The 19742-nt window shown below is 43.5% G+C and overlaps 1 protein-coding gene across 5 annotated transcripts in view; it reads right to left on the bottom strand.

The window, feature by feature from the left end:
* The window catches only part of mtmr4 (myotubularin related protein 4), a 45940-nt gene that overhangs the window by 1925 nt on the left and 24273 nt on the right, over positions 1–19742 (bottom strand). For 3 of the 5 annotated variants that reach the window (XM_008428109.2, XM_008428111.2, XM_008428112.2), the window contains 17 exons: positions 19094–19183; positions 12531–12647; positions 11506–11535; positions 10683–10765; positions 9620–9786; positions 9428–9524; positions 8138–8251; positions 7870–8060; positions 6772–6900; positions 6366–6477; positions 4738–4933; positions 4437–4622; positions 3414–3584; positions 3039–3193; positions 876–2190; positions 536–646; positions 323–411 (listed from right to left, as the gene is read on the bottom strand). In XM_008428109.2, coding sequence (XP_008426331.1) covers positions 323–411; positions 536–646; positions 876–2190; positions 3039–3193; positions 3414–3584; positions 4437–4622; positions 4738–4933; positions 6366–6477; positions 6772–6900; positions 7870–8060; positions 8138–8251; positions 9428–9524; positions 9620–9786; positions 10683–10765; positions 11506–11535; positions 12531–12647; positions 19094–19183 — 3353 coding nt within the window. The remainder of the gene's footprint in view (positions 1–322; positions 412–535; positions 647–875; positions 2191–3038; positions 3194–3413; positions 3585–4436; positions 4623–4737; positions 4934–6365; positions 6478–6771; positions 6901–7869; positions 8061–8137; positions 8252–9427; positions 9525–9619; positions 9787–10682; positions 10766–11505; positions 11536–12530; positions 12648–19093; positions 19184–19742) is intronic. The other 2 variants (XM_008428110.2, XM_017308657.1) reach the window with 1 other exon arrangement.

Consider the following 19742-nt stretch of genomic DNA (forward strand, 5'->3'; position numbering starts at 1 on the left):
CACAAACTGGTGTGATGCAAAAAAAATTTATAAAAAAGTCTCCATTACACACATTTCAATACGGTTGAAAAAAACGTTAATCCAATATAAAAACCTTTTATCAAAAACGTATTTTTGAAATTGGTAAGCAGATTAATTTTTGTAATTTCAATTTGCTCGATTCTATTTGAATGGAAATGCAGTTTACTAGTCTGGTCACTTCTGAAGGTAGTTGGTTGCACTGGATACTTTACTGGTATCAGAGTAAAGCAGGTAAATTCAAGTTTCTGCTTGTAATGACTACATTCAAATATGTCGTCATATTTACTGATATAAGCCCCACCTGCAGTGGTGACGCCTCTTGGCGATCCAGAACTCACAGTCACAGTTGAAGCAGTGTGAGGCCATGTGGTCGGGGACCCACCTCGTCACCTGTGTGTACACACACACACACACACACACACACACACACACACACACAGCAGTGGAGGATGTCAAGAGCTGCTCCTTGACAGGACAGAGAGACAGGATCTGTTTGTGGATGAAAGACGCTGACCTCTGTGTCCTTGGGTTCGACTCGATCCCAGCTGCCCTCAGACAGACGGTCCTCGCTGTGGGTGGACAGAGAGTCCTCCTCGTTGCTGTTGTCCGACTCCCGCAGACACGTCTGGAAAACGCCGGACATTTTAGAGGACACGCAGTAACAGACGCTTAGAAAACATCTGACAAAATGTGATGTTTATCGATTGTTTCATAATTGGTGGCTGAACAATGTTTTTATGACGTAAAGCACTTTGAAATGCCTCGTTGCTCTACAAAGAAACTAGACTAGAAAAACTGAGAAAAATATTTATGAAATCTGCAAAAAGAAGAATGATGAAGAAGAAGAAACTCACGATATCGTCCTCGTAGTCGACGTCCGGCTCGGATGGCGGGGTGCTGAACTGTTTGCTCTCCAGCCTCATCTGCAGCTGCCTCACCTGCTGCCGCAGCACCTCCACCTCCTGCTTGTATCCGGCCTCGATCTGCCGCAGCCGCTGCTGCACGGCGTCCAGCGGGACCGGCAGCCCGTCGTCGTCCAGGTACGCCGGGGCGTGGGGCGGAGGCGGCGAGCTGGAGGCCGACGGGGAGGAGTACGATGCCGGCAGCAGCTGGTGGACCGCCAGGGAGTAGCTGAGGCTGCGGGCGGCGCTGGAGCAGCAGAGCGCCTCCCTGCGGCAGCACTGCGAGCCGCTGGCGGCGGCGAAGCCCTGCGAGCGCAGCAGCTTACCCGGCAGCCGGCGGCTCTGGTAGCCGCCGGGGTGCCTGGAGCTGGACTGGACCAGACCCGGGACGGGGACACCGTCCCACGTGGAGCCCAGCAGAGGCAGGTCGGACAGCTGAGAGGTCAGAGGTCGGAGGATGGAGTCTGTGTGAGCAGCTGAATCTATTGGCGTTCTCCCTCTTCCCTTCACCGGTTCCGTCTTTGAGCTGTCCTTGTCTTTCTGCGGCGACTCGTCGTCACTGGAGCGGCTCTGGTGGAGCAGAGGGAACGAGGCGGGCGGCGGCTCGCCCTCATCTGTGAGCGTCTCTGTGGAGTCGTCCATGCTGGCCGTCTGCTGCCTCGCAGCCAGCAGGGCGCCGGGCGGCGGCAGCTCGTCAGCCTCGCCGTCGCCGTGTCCGTTGGTTAGTAGGGTGGAGGCGTTGGCTGCAGGCTGGGTGTTTTTGCAGGGCAGAGGTAAGCAGGGCTCTGGCTTGTGGGACGGGGAGGCGGGTTCTGGAGACCCGCCCGGACTCTCCGCCTCCAGCGGAGGAGACGGCGGCAGCGGCGGGCTGGGGGTCCGAGGCGACGCCTGGTGGAGGACCGGAGTGACGAAGGCAGTCTGTGAGCGAGTGGGGGAGTCGCAGACTGGGGGGAGCGGCGGAGACGGCAGGGGCTGCGTGGTCAGACAGGGTTCTTTCTCTGCCCCCGATCCACTTTTGTGGTTCTGGTCCAGACCCGGACCAGCTGCTGGTGGCGGCGCCGCTTCCTCGTCCTCCTCCTCCACCTCGTTGGTCAGGTCGTCCTCAGAGTGGCCTGCAGATGGGTCGTCCGCCGCGGCCGAGGGCTCTGGGGCCGGGCGGCCCTCCTGGCAGTGCTTGTTCAAGTTCGGGTCACTGGATGTCCGGGTCAGAGGAAGACCGTTCTCCAGAGCGGACAGCAGGTTGTCCATGGAGCGAGTCTTAGGAAGTCTGGACAGAAAATGCAAATTATTTCTCCCACATTTTCTTATTTGGGACACTAGAGGGCAGTATAACTGTTTTCATTTCCCTTAAAGTTCGTTCACCTTATGACTCCAAACATCAATAGTTTTTTTTTTATGATTTTATCACAAAAAACCAAAACAAAGATCAGGATTTGTCCGTTTTCCCACAGTGAAATTTAAGAACTTTTCAAGGTAAATTTGTTTTAAAAGTCAACACAAATGAACTAAAAATGAAAAGCTTCAATTGTGATGTCATTTATTTCCGTTATTAATGTCTTGTGATATTCTACATTGTAAGTACAAAAAAATTTACATTTTATGTTTTGAAAATTCTGAAAAACAAAACAAAAAAGATCCTCCGATTTTAATGATGTATAAAATATAAGCTAACCTTTTCAATTACACAGATCAATAACTCTGAGCCATTAAGAATAATTAAATTAATGTAATAAATGAAAAAGAGCTCAATAATTTCCATTCTGATTAATATTTTTTGAAGGGTAATTTTCTTTTTTTTAGTGTCGCCGTAAACCATTTTATTTATTGGTTTCGAATGCCGTGTTTTTTTTTAATTAGTTTTGGTTGTCGTGTCTTATTTTGGATATTTAAAATAACTTCCAGTGTTCGGCTGCAGTGAAACTCAGGGAGGCTGAATTCACATGCCTGGCAAACATTTTACATGCTTCACTGCAAATTCATGCACTTAGTTCTGGTTTATTACCACATTTAAAAACCCAATAAAATATACTGAGGCCTGTGGTCATAATGTGATAAAACTGGAAAACTTTAAAGAGGCATGGATACTTTTGGAAAAGAGACAAACGGTGAACGTACCTGTCCAGTGAGCGGGAGGTGAGCTCGTCTCCAGCGGCACATGGGGGGAGGTAGAGCTCCACAGACTCGTCCACAGCTGTGCAGGGGGACGAAGTGGGCAGGTAAACAGCTGTCCACAGCTGCAAGGCCCGTGTGTGGCAGACTGGCTGCAGCACCTGGCAGACAAGATGCAGGGACAAACGCAGCAGCTCAACAGCAAGTTATGATTGCGGATTATTTTGTAATTTGTTTCCCAGAGACAAAAAGTGAGAGTTGCTCTTCTGATCCTTCATTAAGTAACAGGAAGTCAGGCATGGACGACTAAAGCAAACCCGCAAAAATATTTCAGATAATCACAAGTTTTTAGTGAGTATATAGTATAAAATCTGGTGTTACCACATCGTGGCCGGGAACGTAGAGGAAATTCTGGAAGTTCTTGTTTCCCGCGCGGAGCAGCGACCACACAGAGCAGGTGCGCTTGTAGATGTTCTTTGCTTCTCGCTCTCGAGCGTTGTTGCACAGAAATGTGCCGTAAAGACAAGAGTAGGTGTGCTGCACCAACTTGACCTGCAACGAAGGAGGAGGATGAGTCACGTTGGGCCTGTTCAGGACATTTTGTCTCTCTTGGCGGCAAGCGACGGCAAAGTAGCGTAAAAACGTTCGAACCCAAAACAGGATTTCTGCAGGTTTCACCAACAAATTTCTGACTTTTTAAGACAGCTATGCGTGAAATTTAAGACCTGCATCACGACAGAAAAGCTCAAAATAAAATTGCATATTTTATACAGTTCTTGTGGTGTCAAGCTTTTTTTTTTTGAACTGATGTAGCAATGCATCGGTTGGCAACAGAAGTGAGCCAGTGGCGAACATCATCCAGCTTCCTGTTAGCGTTACGTGACTTACACCAAGTTCATGAAGCAGGAAGACAGGTTTTTTTTCTGTACAGTTAATCTTCCCATGACTCACCTAAGTCACCGAAATATTCCAGGAGTTTAATTATTACATTTGATTTAGCTCGTGTTGTAGAGACACGCTGACGCTGACCTGAAGAGACTCCTGGGTTTATTCTATTGCTCTTCCAGGCACTTTAATGCCATTGGCTGAAACTCATCTGTAAATATGTTTTACCCAGTGGGCTTGTTTTAGCTTAATCTGTTTTTTTTGATACGATCAATCAATTAATTGTCAGAATAATCGATAACTAAAATCATCGCTAGCTGGAATTCGATTATTTACTTGAATACCTTGGAGTATTTTATTATCAATCAGTGCAACTTTATAAAGATCTGGCTCATTAAATATCTTCATTCATCTAATATTTTCACTAAATTCCATCAATGCAATCTAAATTTCTCGATTCTTTTTTTTAATTTCTCGATTTCAAGGTGAAAGGGTGGAGAGAGCTGGGTGACCACCCACCAGGAAGGCCTCGTTGAACTCGAACAGGCAGGGGAACTGTTTGAGCAGCTGGTGGACGCAGTCCAGCCACTGCAGGAAGACGGGACACTGCTCGCTCACATCGTCCGCGTTCTCCTGGTGGCCGCACCGGTCCCCGAATTTATGGCCGTAGTCCAGCCAGTCCGTCTCCACAAGCACCTGAAAACCCTGTAGGGTGAAAAAGATAGTATTTAACAGTGAGGATCTATAAAAAATAACAGTAAAGTATTTACTGATGCATTAAAAAAAAAAACAAAAAAAAAAAAAACATGGAATCTCTTGCCTCCAACGTCCTGTAGTATGGGTCTAGAAGAACTTTGGCCAGGGCTACTATCTGGGGCGTTCGGTCCCAGCCGTCTGAGCAGTGCACCAGGACGGGCCGGCCTTCCCGTTCCACCGCGCCGCACACCAGAGTGGCGGCCTTCAGCATGACCGACAGGTGCTGCAGCCATCGGGTGCTCTCAAGAGCCGACAGCCAGCTGAAACCACGACAAGTGGCCGATTAGACTGACCGGCTGAAATCCACACTAAGTGGTGAGATAATGAGCTTGTAGCACATGGCAGCTTCAGCCTAAAGTGTTTTTTTAACCATGAAGAGCTCACTGGGCGGCGTCACAACTCCACTTAGACAGTCAATCTTGTTTTTCTTACCTTTCATGTGTGATTACCAGTTATGTCCATTAATTTAACGCTGTACACAAACACAAAATTTAAGTATTTTGGTCTAGTTTATAGTGTAAATATCTTAGTATGCCTGAAATAAGACGAGTAGTTTTCTGCTTGTTTTTAGTCAATAGTTCCTTAAGAGTGATAAAAAAAAAATAAAAATTTCACTGGAAAATTGTTTCTTTTATAACATGGGAAATTAAATAGTCCATCACTTTAACTAATACATTTTCATCAATGTTAAGGAATTACTGACTTTAAATAACCTCCCATATCTTGCTGAAAAGTTAGATATAAGAAAACTTGAAATAAGTTTGTCTTATTTCAAGTTTACTCCAGAAACAGGCTGAAACACTTGGTAAGCCAAAAAAAAGTATTCAGAGCAAATAGAAGCAGGAAACCTACTAATGAGTGGAACTGGACAAAGAATATAAACATTTCATTTCTACTCCTCAAATCTATCAAAACCACCAGGAAGTGTTTTTTTAAATCAGATTTTATGCAATAGCCTCAATAAAAGTAGGTTTAAAATTAGTACTTTGTTTGATGTGGAAAGTCCCTGAGATTATACTTGATTCACTTTCACTATTAAAACTGAACGTCTTCTAGCTTATCTCCAACTTTCCACACCGAGCGATAAATTTTAACCACTTTTCTTTACTTTAGCCCAGTTTGGTCAAATGAGTTATTTGTAAAAATAACTCATTTGCAACCACAAAGAAACGCTCCAGACACAAGAGGTCTTTTACAAAATAATAAAAGCAAACAAGGTGTCATATTTACGTTTTTGATCGTTTTAGGGTCAATAAGAACATGCCAGTCGTAAACCTGCTCTGTGACAATAAAAACCTCACCAATCACGTAGTAAAGGCCTCTGGAGTATTTATACGAATACATCGGATTGAGTTACTCTACGTTCACTTAGAGTGAATTTTTAGATCATCATAATTAACCACAGAGACTGAGCTAAAAACTCAAGAAAAAAAAAACAAGCTTTACAATATGATGTCTCAGCAGCTGGGTTATCAGAAAACCAAACATGTAAACAAATAAAAATTTAAACGGGTACGGATCGATGTATGCAGACGGACGGCGGGTTAGCCCAGCGGGAACAGGAACTGCTGTGTGGCTTCGCCCTCATGACGGAGCGGTGTCGCTTTACCGTTAGCATCAAAACAGAGGAGAGGGAGGCGCAAACGAGGGCAGAGCTGCTGAGAGGGAGAAAGGTCAAACGGATCTACTTACTTTCCCGGATCTGGGATCTGACTGCAGACGGCCCGCAGAGCCTGGAAGCTGTTGCGGATGGCGTGGATGTTGGCCATTCCCATAAACATGACTTCACAGTTGGGGTAGTACTCTAAAAATAACAGCACACACACGTTGAAGCTTTACTGGAAGATATAGACAACATCTACATGTATTGGTGCCGTCAATTGATGAAAAAAAAATAACTTAATCAGATTAATCACACTCTAGGGATGTTATTAATCACAATTAATTTTCTTGACTTTTTAAGCTTTAAACATTTGTTTAAGAAAATGTTCAAGGGCCTCAAAAGGTGCCCCAGGCTGAACTCTACCGTGCATTGAAATATTACCATAGGCAGAGTTTTAAGAAGGAAAACCTGCTTTTAACACGCGATCAGACCAACCTTCGCATTCACAGCCGCCACCTTTGGCTCGGTTGGCCACAGCGGCGGTGTAGGAGCGGGCGTCCAGAATCAGCAGCTTCTGGGGAACCGTGCTGTCGTCGCAGCCAGAGCCGCCCGTCAGCGACGAGTCTGAGGGGAAACGGGAAGGACGACAGAGCTGAGTGAAGCCTGGCAGAGGGACGAAGGGGAAGACGAGAAGCAGGGAAACAGAGAGACGCTGTGGACGTCGTGAAGAGAAACAAAGTCCATTTGTAACCCTCAGAGGAAAAAATAAATAAATCAATAATTCCTCCTGATGCCAATCACAAGAGGCATGCCTCCAAAAGCTACTTGTGCTGGAGAGAAGTAATTATTGTGGGACTCCAAGTGAGTTTGCTCGGAGTAAAGCTGATGATGTGCTGCAGACTGACGCCACCAAATTAAGCCTGAAAGATTCAAAGAATTGTTTCCTTTGCCAATTCTGCTGATAATTCGTTTCTAATCGTCATAGAAACTGAATATATGAACGCAGCAAGTTTTGGTTTAAAATTGAAGCACGTAAAATCAAAACTACAAACGCATCTTCGTGTTTTATTTAATTGGAGAGAGAGCAACACAGACAGGTTAAAGTGGAGCCTAACAACACTACATATGACTGAATTCACCATTCAAGCTTTTTTATCCATCATTGCACCAAAAGGTAACTCATCAAAATATTGATCCAAGGTCTAAATAATGCAATAAGCAGAACTGGATTTGGAGGCATTAAACTAAATGGACCACAATACAATATGCATGTCACGCTTTTCAGATTTTATCCATCTTTTCTGCCACTTCATGCTTGCAACGTTTTTGTTTTGCATAAAATGCATCTTTTTTTGTAAGATAATGCAATTTAGAAACATTTAAAGAGATGAAGAAGAAGAATTACAAAAGAAAGGATCTGTTTTCATTGAGCTACTTGATGAATAATTTAACTCTAATGTACTTTGGAGAAAAGTAATGATTTAAATCCAATACTTTAAATTACACAATGGCACAAAATTGTATTCAAGCCCCTCCAGTTTCAAACTAGCTGCAACATGACGACATCTACGGATCCACACACAGCAGGTTTACCAAAATCACTGTCGCACGAGTCGGGAGCCTCCCCTCTCTGCCGGACCGTCGCCGTCCCCTTGGCTCCCGTGTCCATGTGACAGGCCTTAGCGATGGACGTCACCAGGTACTCGTCGTCCGTGTTCCTCCAGCCCCACCAGCTGATCTCGGGCTGGCTGCAGCGAGCGATCACCGCCCCGTTCTTCTGGTGCCTTGAACACGAAGCGGCAGGGTCAAACGCGCTGCCACGTGCGAGCCGCAGACGTCCGAGGCCGCGCCGTCGGCTTACCTGTACACCACCACGGGGATCCTCTTCCAGGACCTGAAGGAAGCCACGCTCTCCAGCTCTTTGTCGGTGATCCAGATGGGAACCAGGAGCTTCTGCGGGTAGCTGGAGCACAACCTGCAGGGGAAGCAGCGGGTCAGGGCTTCGCAGTTTCTAACGCGGCATTAATGCCTCTCAGCCTAACGCCATCTGTCTCCGGTCGCCTCTCCTCTCTCGTGATTCTTTCTCCAGTTCCTCTCCACCTGCTGAGGGACAGACAGGCTGTGTGGACATTAGTAGGGATGAAAGTGAAATGGTGTGCTGAGTCACGGGACTCAGCAGGCTGCAGCTTGTTTAATTAGCTCGTTGTCCTGCGTGTCCGTCTCCCTCAACAGGATGCCCTGTGAGCAGACTGACCTTTCTTCATACAGGATTATTTCTAAGCATCAATTTCCAAACCATAGTTTAACCGAAAGGATTTGGAGAAAACTTAAAATAAAACCCGAGTTTGATAACACTGGGAACTAGAGGAGCACGATAATCATCAGCCTCATATGAAGAAATTAGGGTGTCATTCTTCTCATTTCCCAGTATGAAACCAGTTATTGTACATTAACATTACTGAATATGCTATAGTTCATCTTGTTCGTAGATAAAAATATTTTGTTCCGGGAATGATTTAACTGGAACAAAACTAAATTTATGATTTCTGGTAACAGAAAAATGGACGATTCCATCATAATATCCATGGATTAAAACTTAGTGGAACGAGTACATCAAGTACTCGATCCACTGTACTTGATGTACAGTGGATGATCCACTGTTTCTAGGGGAAACAGTGGATCATAAATTTAACTGGAAATATCTTATAAAATATGTAAACCAGAAACTAAGTCATGGACTTCTAAATAAAGTAAAAATGGTTTAGAACCATCAACTCTCCTGACATATTGTTCATCTGTTGTCAAGTCTTGTACATTAGTAATGAGGAAAATTATATTTTATTTACATTGTTAATTTAACATATATGTAAATATAAATTTTATTTGTAATTATTGAAGAGAGAGCAGTTTCATACATGAGTTTTTTAATACTTTCTTCACCCTTCTCCCCCGTGTATAGTAGGTGTTGCAAGAGTTTGTGTTTGTAAATTAATGATGTAATTTGTTCAGTTCAGTGAATAAACTGATTTACCTTTTTCAGGAAGCAGGAAGGTTTTCTTGGACTGTTTTTACTGCATCATCCTCCTCTCCATATTTCATCTACACAACATTTATTGCTGCAGCAGCATCACTCACAACCACACGGACGTACTTGTAGTTGCAGTTGATGTCAGAAACTCTCCAGACGTTCTGCGTGTCAAAGCCCATCCTTCTGACCTCCATTTCCATCCTGTGACGCACATGGTCTCCTACACACACACACACACACACATATAAACATTAAACAGTCCCAAACTGGCAACATTTTCTTTAAACTCGATGTCGTTGGGTTGGTGGAGCCAACCTGGGCGGCAGAGGTGAACGTGCTGGTCTTCATCGTCTGCGCTGGCGCCGAGGCACCAGGCATGGTAGGCCAGGGCGAACAGGTCCTCCAGCCGGGACGGGTGGGCTATGGCCCGGTTCAGGCGCTTCGCCCACTCCTGGCACTGCTTGAATGTCGCAAAGTGGCATCTGTGGAGAATTCATGGTTTAGTTGAGAGAGAACATCTTTGTTTTCAATATCGCTGTGTAGCAGTGAGCGTTAGGAACTAGAAGAAAAGCGTAAAGAAAAGGTTGCGAGATTAATGATCAATTTAGTTAGCAATTACTCTGATTTTTCATTTAAAGTTTTTACACAACATTAAAAATAACATTTTTAAAGAAAAACATTTTACTGCCTAAAATGCAACAACATAGCGTTACTTTAGTTCACACTTGATCATTTGTAGCAAAGGATGAGAAACACTTCTAACATCAGTCTGTGAAAAGCTCGGCCCTTTCTGCTTCACTTATCTATACAACATTGACTGTTTTCTCGTTTCACCAATTAATAATTGGATAACAAAAGTGATTAATAGATTGTTTTTTTTCCATAAAAGTTGTACTGGGTGGAGTTAAAACAATGCCACTTCAGTTTTGGGTACAACACATTTACAAATTTTTAAAAAAATGAATCTTAAATGCAACAGTTGTACAGTTTTGACTTAATTACCGCTCGAAATATGATGTTCTTTCAGCAAATAGCCCGTTTCCACCCTCACCAGTTAGCCAGATTTAGCCGTCTATCTTTAGTCTCAGGTCAAATAAGCAACCGATGGGGAAGCATCAATTTAACAGAAACGTAATGAATTGGATTAAACTCAAGTGCTCTGTCACACATCCTTTCAGCAGCAGAGGGAACGATTAATCAGAAAAACTAATGGGAGAAGTCAGTTGGGTTTCTCACACGGAGCTAAAACGAGACAGGAGTACATTGTTGGATTTAATATAAAAGAAGAACAACAGTAAACTTTTGCACAATGTTTAAACATCCACCGCTAACACTTCAGAGGCCGTCTAATATGAAGCGACCATCGTCTCCTTTCTACCTGACGACTTTGGAGTCTTTGCAGATGATGTGCAGCTGGAACATATCTCTGCTTTCCACACTTTCTACCAGCCTGAGCGGCACCTGTAGGGGGCGACAGAGAGCACATGACATCAGCCCACAAAGCAGAGAAAACGTCTGCACAGACACCATCACAAATTTCTCTAAAAACATCTAGACCTGCCACAATAAATTTTAAATTGTCCCAGCAATTATTGTAATAAATGATAAAAAAATAAATGAATAAATAAAAACAGACCAATACACTTTAATTTGGTAAGGAACACCCAACAGCTGCATTAATTGGAAACATTTACACACTTTAAAAAGCAACCAGAGTAAATAAAATGGAAATAAAAGTCACTTACAGTCAAAACCATAAATAAAACTGACTATGAAGTCTCTATAAATAAAACTGCCCTTCAAAAAATATCAGAATGGAAATTATGGAGCTCGTTTTAATTTATCATGTAATAAATTGATTCATTGCTTATTTTTGAAAGGTTTAAAAATACCAACAGTTTTTTCCCCCCTCATGTCCGACTCTGAAGTGTCAAAAAAATCAACTAATAAAACATCACAGCTGGGAAAATACTTAAAACTGAGCATAATTTATAGCCAGAATACCAGCAATCAAAAGAAAAATAAACTTCAAGATTATTCCTGAATGACAATCTGGCAGAAAATTAAAGGTTGATCACCAGCACTCAGCTGAATGTAAGAGGCACTTTGTGTTTAGTGCTTCATAACCACACAGAGTGAAGGGCTGAATGACAGCTGTCTAATCTGTGACAGAGGGATGTGTTTTATCGTATTGTACTCACAGAGATCTCATTGTCCACACCAGGGTAGGTCTACAACACAGAGCCACCATGGAGCACAGACACACAGAGAGAGAGAGGAAGGGAGGGAGAGGAGACACAAGACAGGAGGAAATGGGAAAAAATAAATAAAAAAATTAAACCCCAAAAAGCTTAGAAGACAACACGGAAATGAAGAGTTAAAAAGAAAAAAAACAACAAAAGAGTGCAAGATGAAAGCTAACCGAGTGGACGTGCTACTAGTGGCACATGTCCAAATCAAACATGGATCATGGTGAGAAAGAAACACAAACAAAGAGGGTGAGCAAAGGGCAGAAACGGTTTGGGAGGATGGGGTGAAGTTGTGAAAGGACATGTGGGTGAGAGGTTGTGGCTTGCTGGCTTTCAGACAGAGTTCATCTGTGCAGCTGGGGGTCAAGGCAGGAGTCTGAGTGGTTGGGTAATCAGTTGTGCGGGCCCGGTTAGACGGTGACTTATTCTCTTTCTGAAGGAGAATATTTAAAGCCCAGGTGGTCGGGGCTTCACTCTCCACCGTTTCCAGAAAACCGAACCCTTGTGGAAAACTTGACCACGATTTGGGAAGGAGGAGAAATCTGACTGCCAGGGAGAACAAACAATACGCTCACTTGTGTTTGAGCAAGGGCTTGACGTCAACAGGAGTGGACGGCAGCGCCAGCAGGGGCCGGGCTTTAGCACTTGGATGTCACGTTACACCCTCTTCGCCGGTAGATCAAAGGAGAGCCTGCAACTCCTGCGGTACGACGTTGCTACAACAAACTACGCCAAAACCCCCCGGTTTACAGAAAGTCCTCCGTGTAAACTCCTCCGCTTCATTCACCTCGTTAGCTCGGCTGTGCGTTTATAAAACACTGGGGTGAAAGGGAGAAGCCTGCGAGCGTCCAAACTGAACACTGAACCCTCCTCCCCGCCGCTATTGGCCTCCGCAGTGGCGTGGCACTGCAGACGCTCGGGTTGTTTGTACAGAAGCAAACAAATCCTCAAGCTCCTCCGCCGAGACGGGCACTCACGTTGATGACAGAGTCCTTGAACTTGATGTGGAGTCTGTAGTTGGAAATGGCGATGATGGCTTCGTCGGCACGGCCGAGATATTCCACTCCTTCCCCCTGAAGAACTGGGAATGGTACCTGAGTGAACACAAAGGGATGTTGGAGCGGGTTAAAAGCCTCATCGCTGCACATGTTCGCCAAACACTCCGTTACATCTACTAACATATCAAGGTTTTGATGGTTTAATTTTCCAATTCACTCCTTGGGTTTCCGCAGACCAGAGTGATGTCAGGGCACCCAGTTGTTCTTGTTTGACACGGGTGTTTTACAGCTTCTGCTTATTTGGACTTTGAATTCAGGTCGAATCTATGGTGAAATATTAGGGTCAGGCTCCCTTTATTCATTTTTATTACAAGAATAAGGATTTTATGAGAGCTTCAACAGGACAAACAGGAAACTAAAACGAAGAATGTTGAACATTTTGTGAAGTTACATTTTAGAAACTGTTTCATAAATGAGGAAATACTTCATCTTTCACCACGTCAGCATCAAATTATCATCAGTAGCAGGAGCTTGAAATGAAAAATTTGTTTATTTGAGTCATATCGAGATAGACCAGCAACCAGGTGGAAGAAAATTCTCTGGTTTGGAAACCAGAATTAAACTTTATGTGGCATGACTTTTTTTTTGTATTTTTACACAACCTTTTGGAAAACATGTAGCATTTCTACTACTCCCATTTCACTGAATACTTCTGCACGGCTTTGTGTTTCTGTAAAGCAAAACCTCCACTAATCAAACCAAAGACAATAAAGCCGACTAAGGTGTCCCATTAGACCAGCCTGTAGTCTTACAGAGGAACCTTTGTGAGCGTGAAGGGCCTGTAGCCGAGCCTGAATGAGCCGACAAACAAGAGGCAGGGCTGCCGGACTGGATCCCAGGCCTTCCATTAACATTCTTACTTCTACTCATTTTATTACAGTCTCAGCCAAGACCTGGTTTTGGCTGCAGTACGACACTACATTAAGGTAATTGGTTTCTAGAAGAGGTCAATAGAACTTTTTTTTTTTTTTTTGCCTTCTTACTTTTAGGCAGGGAATTATCTCTAAAAGCCGAGCCGGTGAATGTGACACACAGTTACATCTGCCAACTTCAAAGTAATGGGATAATCTGAAGCTTTCAATTACCTTCACATGGGTCGGCTTCTCACCTCCCCTTTCAAACAATTGTTAGTTCAGCGCTGAATGTTACTGGAGGATTAGAAATCGCTGGAAAGCTCACGGAGGCTTGTATCGCTTGGGTTCAGTCTCCTTTAAACAACTTTTGCCGTCATTGGGGACCGTGAATGGCAACTTAGATCTTGTTTAGTCTCTGCTGGCGAGGACAATGGCGTTGCTTGGAGACAACATTACCTCATTCTGCATTAGCATGTATTGCTGAGTCACACAGAGCTGGAGTGACCGGAGCACGATAAAGACTGCATGCAGCGAGGCAGATGGGGGGATTATGAGAGAAGTCAGGCAGAGCAAAACTGTACTGCATTAATATGACTACTACTATTAATTATAATAGATTTTACTTGTATAGTGCTTTTCAGAAACACTCAAGACACTTTACAGGAATTAAGCAAAATTACATGGCAAGTAATTTAAATTTCAAAGTATGGCAAGCAAAATCATAAAAAGGGGAGGAAAAAATGGATACGAGATATGAAAAGTCTCCAAAGAATGTAAAATAAATTGTTATGCATACTGGATGGTGTTTTATCTAGTTTGTTAAAGTTGTGCGTTAGAGAACCCCCTGACGTCTGCTCTGCACCTGCTTCAGGTCTGCAACAGATCCTGCACCCATCAGTCAGTCCAGACAGAGAAACAGAGTCCAGCTTAACCTGGGAAATGGAGCACATAGGGCTCTGCAGCAGAACATCAGAGCCAAATATAGGCAGCAGCAAGTGGAAAACAAGGCAGAATTAAATGGAAACAACTAAGGAACACCAAAAGAATCTGAGGATGATGCTGGTGAACAGCAGCCTTGGTGGACATTGGCAGCAGAGAGGGAACCATGGGGACGCTGGGGATGTGTCCCATCCTGACTGACCTCTTGAGCCTTCTCGCAGGTCCTGTAGACCTCCCAGCCGACCTCCTGAGCCTGGCTGGGAGGTCGATGGGACCTGCGACACTGGCAGTGGAGCAAGTACCTGCCTGTGGCAAAGTAGGAACCGGGAGGCCGATGGGACCCACGGCGAGGCTCCGGAGGCTGACGGGTCACAAAACAAAACCCTGGAGGTCAGCCGAGAGACCAAAGGGACTCGCCACGAAACCCTGGAGGTCAGCCGGGAGACCAACGGGACTTGCCACAGAGCCCTGGAGGTCGGCCAGGAGACCGACAGTACACACAATGAAGCCCTGGAGGTCAGCCGGGAGACCAGCGGCACTTGCTATGAAACCCTGGAGGTCAGCCCGGAGACCAGCAGGACTTGCTATGAAGCCACGGAGGTCGGCCAGGAGACCAATGGGACTCGCCACGGAGGTTGGCCAGGAAACCGACGGGACACACAACAAAGCCCCGGAGGTCAGCCGGGAGACTGACAGGAAACACAACGAAGCCCTGGAGGTCAGCCCGGAGACCAGCAGGACACACAACGAAGCCCTGGAGGTCAGCCGGGAGACCAGTGGGACTTGCTATGAAGCCCTTGAGGTTTCATAGCAACCTGCTGGTCTCCTCTACTCTTTCTTCCTGCTCTGCATACACGAAGCCTCCTTTTTAATTCCTTTGGGATTTGGGGTCAAAGTTCAGGTACTATTTGGGTGATTCTTTTTTTGTGGCAACATTCCATGTCCCCATGTTTTGTTTACAATTATTTTTTGTAAAATGTGCCAAATATTTACAACAAAGTATTTTAATTATACATTTAGATGTTTGCCAAGTATGAGCTTTTGGAATGCTAATCATCTGCCAATACCTTGTTGCCATGGTTACACATCACAACAGCTGTCTGAAAGCAAAAAATAAAATAAAAAATCTGAGTGTAAAATTCCAGAGGGAATAATTGTGCAAACACGCATCGCCTCAAGCAAAAACACACAACAAAAGTCTTTAACAATAACTAATCAGAGGTTCTCCAACATGCTGCTACGTGCCATGTGTCGCAAGACCAGAATAAATTCAAAAATAGTTTTATACTTTTTCAGACTGTTTACTCAAAACCTGCTGATATAAAATAGAGACAATCTGCAGTCTCACATTTTCAAAGTGTTGGTGTCTACAGTGAAATGATACTGTAGATCGATAAAATGATCTGCAGTATCGAATAAAATGAAAAGCACGGCACACAAGCGTTGTTGCAGCAACATGGCTGCCGACAGCTGGCATTAAATATTAACGCATGCGACTGAAATGCGATTCTGCAGCCGCTGAATCCGATTGTTTCTCTGGTGTGGGGAGACACCCAACATGTCCTGCCCAGATTGCCATAGTTAACATGCTGTACAGACTGGGAGCTGCATTTAAACAAGCCACGCTCCAAAACGGGCGCATGAGTCACTGGCAGCTGGCGAGCGCAGCATTAGATACTGTGTCACGTTTCCTCTACGAAGCCTTTCAAGCAGCAGAAACATGAACAGAAAAAAATAAAAAAAGAGGGGGGGGGAGAGAGAGAGAAAAAAAAAAACAGGAGAGGAAGAGGGTGAGAAGAATGAAACAACCATGAATAATGCGCCGACTAGCAAGTCGTGACTTCCGGTTCAGGCAGCCTGCATGTCAGGACATGCACACGCTGCTGCTGCGAGCGAGTGAGCGCATGCCGAAATGTGCAGACTCAGAGGAGGGAAGGCAGAAAAGTATTAAGTAGGCCAGGGGAGGTCTGTCATTTTATCTGAGGGGGAAAACTGATCCATGATGGAAGTGAGTGAAGACAATCAAGAGAGACAAAAGCATATCACCCTTTAAAAAAAAAAAAAACTCTTTTAATCCACCTTATTTTTAGGAAGGTGGGTTATATCACCTTTCTAAAAAAATAATGGCCAAAATCAGTTTTTAACTAAAATGATTTTAGCCAAATTTATTTATTTGCATCTTTTCTTCCACTTTGCACAAATGTTACTTATTTTACCCAAGGTTAGTTTTGCACGGGTGTGTCTGCTGTCTGGGGATTTGTTGTGTTTACTTTGCATGGTTTTCTACCATATCTATCAATATGTTGCTAATAATCAATAGCAGGACATGTGACGGAAAGAAGAGACACACGAAAGGTTAGATAAAACACCCGACTGCATGTGTGAACGCAGATCAATGAGAATAATTATAAAGCTTTTACCTCCTCAGACTGATACCGACCTCTCTCGCTTTCACTGGAAGGCCTTTCAAAGCCGGCCACTTTAGAAATAAAAACTCCAAACAAGCCGATATCCCCCTTCAATCCACTGGAAATCAAGTGGAAATGTCATTCCATTGAAAACCACAAAAAAAAAAAAAAAAAAGCAGCAGAGAGTAACCCAGGGCTGGGCGGGTCCATCATGGTCTCTATGAACGCGATGCTCGGCTCCATTAACCAAACACCCTAAAAGCACAAACACGACTCCACAGGGAGAAGACAGTAAATTACCCATCGTGGTTTTTCAGCTTCATCTTCACCAACAGAATAACCGATCCTTCTCGTCTCGTCTTTGGCAGCTGCCCCGTTTTGTTCTCATTTTTTAAACCTCTGCAGATGCTGTTTTAAGGGAGCAGGAGGATGATGGTGTATTTCTTAAAAAGCCTCAGAAACGAACATCAAAGGTGGCATATTTCAGCTGTTTATTGTTACTGGTCATCAATTGGAAATAACCAATTACTTTAAAGCAACTGTATTATTTGAATTAAACCAGAATTAAAGATGAATAACTATTATATTCATAAATCTGGTTGATACCATTCATTAATTTGGAGGCGACAGATGTCCAGCTCCAACCAGTCACCTTCAAACTCTTCTTCCCCAGAAATGTCAGAGTTTGTGCTTCCTGGCTAAAAAATTATGGCTGCATTTCTTCAGTAGAACCGGCTCTCTTCTTCATCACTTCATCTAGCTTCTTCCTCCAAAATTGCAAATAAATCTCTCAAATCGTCGCTGAAATCTTCATAACTTCCTGCGCTTCTGTGTACTCAACCTTAGTCGTTTACGGTTTGATTTACCCTGAATAGCGACACTTTGCATTTATAGTATTCTGTGAGAAATACTTATTATTAAAAGCTTTTGTGTACACAGAATGGAAGCACATTAGTTCATTTTAAAAACATTTTTATGTGGTTTTATCGTGTCACTTTAGTGTTGAACAATATGAAACAGGGAATTGGACAAGAATAAAAGCTGAACTTTAAATGAACACAAATGTGACAAAAAATGACGTGCAGGAAATTTATTAAGACCCACTATTCAGTCAGAATAGTTAGGAATACCATTAAACCCAAAAAACAACAGATGACCCAAAGCTGAAAATGCTCAGAGAAATTACTTGGCGACCTGAATCAGCAGAGCTGTTCCTTACTGGATGATCAGAAACCAAATAACCTCTGTATTCAAAGGTTTTCAGATTGATGTCACACTGATGCTGAAAATGTCCAAGTCCAATCATTTTGAATCCTCTTACCATGCTTTATTGTAGCATAATACTTTTAGAGAAACTGGGGTCAGTTAAACTCAGTATAAATAGGTCAAAGGGCCACAAAAAATGGAGGTCAGAAATCAGCGACAAAGGTCTGCAGAAATCAGCGACAAAGGTCTGCAGACCTTTGTCGCAGACCTTTGTCGCTGATTTCTGACCTCCATTTTTTAAATGGAGATTTAATTTTTTAAATTTTTTAATCTGTGCATCTGTATTAAAAGCATTAAGTCCTATTCAGAGCAAATATGGGCTCAAATACCTTCGTTTAAAAAAATAAAAAGTTTAAATACCTGAGAATGTGAAAGCTGTGAAACTGAAGTTCTTAGAAAAATAAAAAAGATAAGACTGATCAATTTTTACCTATCTGAGTGACAGCTGGCAGCTCACTCATAATCCTGTGTGTGATGCGCAGGCATTCACCGCCCAGCCAAAAATAAACTGATCAGATTATTTTAGAAAACGGCTGTCCGACACAGCAGCAGAACAGATGTAACGCCATCACTCAGTGATGTCATGGCTTACAGTAGGAGGAGGCAGCATTTTACTAGACATTGGTGCTATGTGTTGCTGTTCTTATAGTGTTGTAGGGTAAACATGCTGCTAGGAAAAGATTTTAAAGAGTTCGTCAGTTTAAAAAGCGGCATAAAAAGCAGCATTTCTTACATTTGTAGGAATGTTTACACAAAAAACATAAGTCACATCTCAGACTAATAGAACAAACATGATGCCTGATCGGAGTAAATCAACTGGATTGAAATGCAATTATTTTTTCATTAACCAGGTTGCCTCGTTAACCTTTTCTTGTGTTAAGCACAAAACAGACTAATGGGGATAATGTCTCGAGTAGTAATCTTTAAATGCGAGGCCCTTTGCTCTGCTGAAGCATCATGTTGACAAACAACAGTTTTTCCAGCCAATGTGCTTTATGGAAAGTAATCAGCTCACCTGCAGACTTTCATCCTCCTTCACCAGGTCCTTCTGGGGGAACAAGTCCTTGGCCTTGATGTACTCCAGACTGGGAGGCCCCTCTTCACCCTGGTAAATGCACAACAATGGATGTAATACTAGTATTCACAGTGATGGCAAAAAATGACAGTGAAAACAAAAACACCACCACAATGACAGTAGGTTCAAATATTAAGACTAACCACTGAAAGAGGCATTTCCCTGGATCGTTAGCCTCTGGTGGAAAACGCTCCCAGCTAATGCACAGCAGATTAAAATCTGACTAAAAATGTAAAATAAACTTTCATCAAGTTTAGTTGTATTGCAGATTTCAGCAAAAAGGCAAAGTAACATCATGAAATCATAAAGTCACCAAATGTCAAAGATGTTGATCAATGTTTAAGTTATTATGGTTCAAAGCAAATCAGAACAGGTGGGTTTTCCAGGTTTTTGAATCAGCTGAATGCTGCTTCTCCATGTTTGGTTCTGGAGATGCACAGCAGAGCAGAACCAGAAGACCCGAGTGGTCTGGAAGATTGATACTACAACAGATCTTTAATGTGTTTTGGTGCCAAGCTGTTCAGTGACTTATAACCACATCGTCATGGTAACCAACCTTCATTGTTATAACCTGAGCAAACGAGAGCAT

The sequence above is a fragment of the Poecilia reticulata genome, linkage group LG14 (assembly GCF_000633615.1).
Source record: "Poecilia reticulata strain Guanapo linkage group LG14, Guppy_female_1.0+MT, whole genome shotgun sequence".
Classification (NCBI taxonomy): domain Eukaryota; kingdom Metazoa; phylum Chordata; class Actinopteri; order Cyprinodontiformes; family Poeciliidae; genus Poecilia; species Poecilia reticulata.